The following is a 3,015-nucleotide window of genomic DNA, read 5'->3' on the forward strand; positions in this document are numbered from 1 at the left end:
TTTATTATTTAATAATAATTAATATATTATATATTATTTAATATAATTAAAATAAGATAAAAATGTAACGTATAAAATTATCCATACTTCATTATCTCCGCTTCTTCCGCCTTTAAAGAGTTAGGTCTTGGAAATCTTATGTTTGGTCTAGTCAAGCAAACAAGAGTTAAGAGACCCAAGACTTCTACGTTGACCATCTAGTCATTCAATTCCAAGTCCTCCATATTAATTGGCTCATGCCAGCTAAGCTGATCTCCTCGAATTTTGAATACGTAAAGAGAGAGAAAGGAATATACTATCGATACCTCATAAGGCGAAATTAATGTTATAGGAGGGTAAATTGGTAAATTCACACTAATGTTGGGAAAGGAACAAGGATCGCAGCATGCATGCGACCTTTATAAATACATGTAATTAAGATGTATTGCCAACCCTCTTCATTACAGAAATTCTGAATCTTCCGGCATCGATATCACATTATGTTCACGCAAATCATGGTAAACCTTGTGTCACTCTTGCTTCCACTTTCCCTATTCATCGTTATCATCTCCCTACCTCTCCCTGCACAAGCTATATCCTCTTGCAGTGGCCCATGTAATACTCTCGACGATTGTGACGGTCAACTCATTTGCATCAATGGCAAGTGCAATGATGACCCTGATGCTGGCACCCACATATGCGGAAACTCTGCACCTAGTGGAAACAACAACTGCCAACCCTCGGGCACCTTGAATTGTCAAGGGACATCCTACACTCAGTATAGATGCTCGCCTCCCGTGACGTCCTCCACGCCAGCCATTCTCACAAACAACGATTTCAGTCAAGGTGGGGATGGTGGAGCCCAATCCAAGTGCGACGATAGTTTCCACAACAACTCAGAGCTGATCGTGGCATTATCAACTGGGTGGTTTAACGACAATTCGCGCTGCGGTAGTATGATTAGAATTATGGCTAGTAATGGGAGGAGTGTGGAGGCCAAGGTGGTAGACGAGTGTGACTCCGTTAATGGGTGTGACGAAGAGCATGCAGGTCAGCCACCATGCAAGAATAATATTGTAGATGGGTCGGATGCTGTGTGGAATGAATTGGGACTGAATAAAGACGTGGGTGAAGTGGATATTACTTGGTCTATGGCATAGTGATTTAAGAACTAAACTAGCTATATATATATATGGCTTGATAAGGGCCAGATGGTAATAACATGTCACTTCATGTCTACTAATATGTAATAATTGGTCCCTCGTCTCCCTTTAGAAAAATAGTGATATTAATATATTCAAGTACTTGCTTGATCTTGTATTAGTGAAAGGAAAATGCTAGTAATTTGTCTCCTCATTTTGCTCCCTGAATTTCAGTACTCCTCTTGTGTGTGTGTGTGTGTATATATATATATATATATATATATTTTACTTTTTTTCTCTTAGGGTTAAGGAAGTTACTAGTGTATTTGTATATTTTTTTAAATGTTTATAGATATTTAAAAAAATTGTTTAAAAGAAAAAAAAAATACAATTGTATTAGGGGCACAACCAACTATATATACATGCTAGGCGACATGTAGCGGTTATAATTCATTGAACTTGTCACGCTGTGGGGAAAGGGGGCTATTAGAAGTAGTTATACCTCTAAATAGCATTTAGAATAGAGAGAAAATCAGTGACATGGAGTCCATGTACATCTTTAGCTAGCTGGTGGGTACGTAAGATTTACATACTTAATCTTAAACACATGTAGCAATGGATAAGAGGTTAGCGCCCTTTCATGAATTTGATTCCTTCACTTGAGGAACATTAATTTGGTTATGATATATATTGTGTTGCTATCAACTTCTGACAGCATATGGAAAAATGTATTATGTTCACTAGTCGACTATTGAAAAATAACTTGTAATAAAAAGGGGGCGACCAACGTGGGCAACCCTTCTCCTTCATATGCCAAGGCATATATGTAAAGCCGGACATAATGCCAGGAGTTATGCCTTGGCCAATAATGGCCACTTATGGCTTGGCTTAAATGTCCAATTGGAGGTTACATGGAGGTGGCTATATCATTAGCACGTTCTCTCCATGTTAAGAATGACACAAAAGTAAAAATCTCTCTCTCAATATTGTTTATCTCTAGTCCGGACATTTAGACTATAGAATATTTGGGTGTTGCTTTGGTCTTACCACGTAGCATACTCCACCATTGATACGTGAAAATTTCGGATGAACAACGACGTAGAACAACTGCACTAGGTCCAAGATATTTCCGACGAGGTAATATCGTCTCCACTGTATATTTTGATCTAGTATTTTTGACATTAGTATTCGAGCCCCTAATTTGTTGTTCTTGAATTAAGTGTTTGAAGCGGTCTTTACAAAGCAACCGTCATATTTTTTTCTTATACACTGCTTGATGTTTCGTCGATTGACATTTTGCACCTTTTCATAATCTTGTTGCCCTTTTGTTGTTGCACCTTTTCTTCTGCATTTCTGATTTTTATACATAAGATATATACTCGGGAGTCCATATCAAGTCATCATATCAAATGCATTTCCATTTTTTTCGATATAAATGCCATGCAAAATACTTGGGAGTCCGCTTTGATACGGTTATTTTTTCAATTGCCGATTTTTCTAGTATGAATGCCATGCAAGCAAGAAAGTTGGAACTCGACTTTTTGATTTTTCTGGTATGAATGCCACGCAAGAGAGTTGGAGCGTGGCTTTTATATAATTAAAAAGACTCAAAAGTAGAAACGAACTGCAAAGTTTTTTAGGACTTTTAAACTGTGCTAGTGAAGTTTTGCAGAATGCAACCCAGCTTTGCTCTGGATTAACAGCAAAGTTGGGCAGCAAATCTAATAGCCAATCTATACTTTTAATTTACAACCTAATAAAATAATTATATCAAATTTAAATAATATAAATAGTTGAAAACTCATTTAGTAAAAGACTTAAATCGGTTTTAAAGCATTTAGAATTAAAATCTTATATTTTACTACTGAATTTAGGTGTAAAAATTTTAGTAATT

General features: G+C 36.6%; 1 protein-coding gene across 1 annotated transcript; it reads left to right on the forward strand.

Annotated features, from left to right (window-relative positions):
• Positions 1-494: 494 nt before the first annotated feature.
• On the forward strand, positions 495-1,139 carry LOC121240794 (kiwellin-like). Its single transcript, XM_041138326.1, has one exon. The coding sequence runs from the start codon at positions 495-497 to the stop codon at positions 1,137-1,139; it is 645 nt and encodes a 214-aa protein (XP_040994260.1).
• The last annotated feature ends 1,876 nt before the right edge of the window (positions 1,140-3,015 follow it).

The sequence above is a fragment of the Juglans microcarpa x Juglans regia genome, chromosome 7S (assembly GCF_004785595.1).
Source record: "Juglans microcarpa x Juglans regia isolate MS1-56 chromosome 7S, Jm3101_v1.0, whole genome shotgun sequence".
NCBI lineage: Eukaryota > Viridiplantae > Streptophyta > Magnoliopsida > Fagales > Juglandaceae > Juglans > Juglans microcarpa x Juglans regia.